The 1,959-nt window shown below is 39.7% G+C and overlaps 1 protein-coding gene across 1 annotated transcript; it reads left to right on the plus strand.

Moving 5' to 3' along the window:
* Positions 1-315: 315 nt before the first annotated feature.
* Positions 316-1,248, plus strand: LOC110328284 (olfactory receptor 145-like). The gene has a single exon (XM_021207733.1). The coding sequence runs from the start codon at positions 316-318 to the stop codon at positions 1,246-1,248; it is 933 nt and encodes a 310-aa protein (XP_021063392.1).
* The last annotated feature ends 711 nt before the right edge of the window (positions 1,249-1,959 follow it).

Here is a 1,959-nt window from a genome sequence, read left to right on the forward strand (position 1 = left end):
ACCTTGAGAAGAAGTCCAGATTTAAGTAACTGTTACAGAGCAGGGCATGGTAAAAGGACCATCTTCAGAGTCTAAGAGATGCTCAACATCTCATTCTGGATGATTAGTGTAGCCCTTACTGTGCTCTGGAAGTTAGAGTCAGCTGGTAGTTCATTACTGCCCACATTGTACATAGTTTAAACCTTTCTACCATAGTTCAAACCTCCTTTGGGTTCCATTTTCACAGGGAGAACATAGATTTCTGAGGATGGTGGTGCTGTTTCTTTTTCTCCACTGGCTTTCTTCTCTTTCACACAGGTCTTGTTCCTGAGAAGAATGACTGTCCTGAATTCCACTGTGACAGAGTTCATCCTTGCAGGCCTGGCAGACCAACCAGGACTCCGCATGCCCCTCTTCTTCCTGTTTCTAGGTTTCTATATGGTGACTGTGGTTGCGAACCTGGGCTTGATCTCCCTCATCGGGCTGAACTCTCACCTTCATACCCCTATGTACTTCTTTCTCTTCAATCTTTCTGTAATAGATTTCTGTTATTCCAACACTGTCATCCCCAAAATGCTTATGAATTTTATCTCAAGGAAGAACATCATCTCACACTCAGGGTGCATGACACAGTTGTTTTTCTTCTGTTTCTTTGTTGTCTCTGAGGCTTTCATTCTGTCAGCCATGGCATATGACCGTTATGTTGCCATCTGTAACCCCCTGATGTACATGGTCATCATGTCTCCCCAGTTGTATATACTTCTTTTACTGGGAGTCTATGTGATGGGCTTCTCTGGGGCCATGGCTCAAACAGAGAACCTAGTGAATCTGACCTTCTGTGCTGACAACCTCATCAATCACTTCATGTGTGACATTCTTCCCCTTCTTGAGCTCTCCTGCAATAGCACCTTCATAAATGAACTCGTAATCTTTATTGTTGTGGCTATTGGTATTGGTGTGCCCATTATCACCATCTTCATTTCTTATGCCCTCATCCTCTCTAGCATTCTTCGCATGCATTCCACAGAGGGCAGGTCCAAAGCCTTCAGCACCTGCAGCTCCCACTTGATTGTGGTTTGTCTTTTCTTTGGTTCTGGGGCTTTCATGTACCTCAAACCTCCTTCCATTTTGCCTCTTGACCAAGGAAAAATGTCTTCTTTGTTCTATACAATTGTGGTGCCCATGTTGAACCCTCTGATCTATAGCTTGAGAAATAAGGATGTCAAAGTTGCTCTGAGGAAAACCTTGGTTAAGAGAATACTTTCTTAACAGAGGAGCAGTATCATGAGCTGCAGTGGTGTGATTGGTCAGTGAGCAGTATTCACATGGAAAGAGCTGTGTTTGGATAAGAAGATGCAATGTTGCCATGAGGAGTTCAAGGTTTGGTCATGTTTTTCCCTTCTTGTACAAGAAGAGAAGTTTATGGCACTATGGAGTAACCAGGTGTTCATGGATGCTGGGGTAATTGTTCCACCAACAAAATACCCATTTCTAAGTGTATGCAAATTTTTAATTGTCCCAGATCATTTATTCTTGAATGGGCCTTATAAATTATTTAATCTAATGTTATTTAATATGTATTGGAGACTCAGAAACATGTTGCTGTTCAAGGATAACAAACTATTGTCAAAAATAAACTCAAGTTCAGAAAGTTGAATTTATTTCTATTTTTTTGGTTGACTTAATGGTTTGTTTTCTTGTAATAATATGCCTCCTTTAGCGTTTCTTTTTGTTAATGATTTCAAATTATTTTATTTAATTATGTTAAAATATAATTACATATTTGCCCTTGTCTTTCTCCTCTCCATTATCTCCAGTGCATTGCTTCCTCTTTCAAGTTCATGAGCACTTTTTCTTTAATTGTTATATATTCCTAAGTACACAAATGCAAGTTGATTAGTCTGTATAATGTGATCTGTATATATATAATATCAGGGTCAAACCCTTGGTAGGATCTCCTTTTTAGCATGAAAATACATT

Source organism: Mus pahari, chromosome 10 (genome assembly GCF_900095145.1).
Source record: "Mus pahari chromosome 10, PAHARI_EIJ_v1.1, whole genome shotgun sequence".
Classification (NCBI taxonomy): domain Eukaryota; kingdom Metazoa; phylum Chordata; class Mammalia; order Rodentia; family Muridae; genus Mus; species Mus pahari.

Coding starts and splice junctions, on each gene's coding strand:
- LOC110328284 (XM_021207733.1), top strand. CDS start 316: ATGACTGTCCTGAATTCCACTGTGACAGAGTTCATCCTTGCAGGCCTG.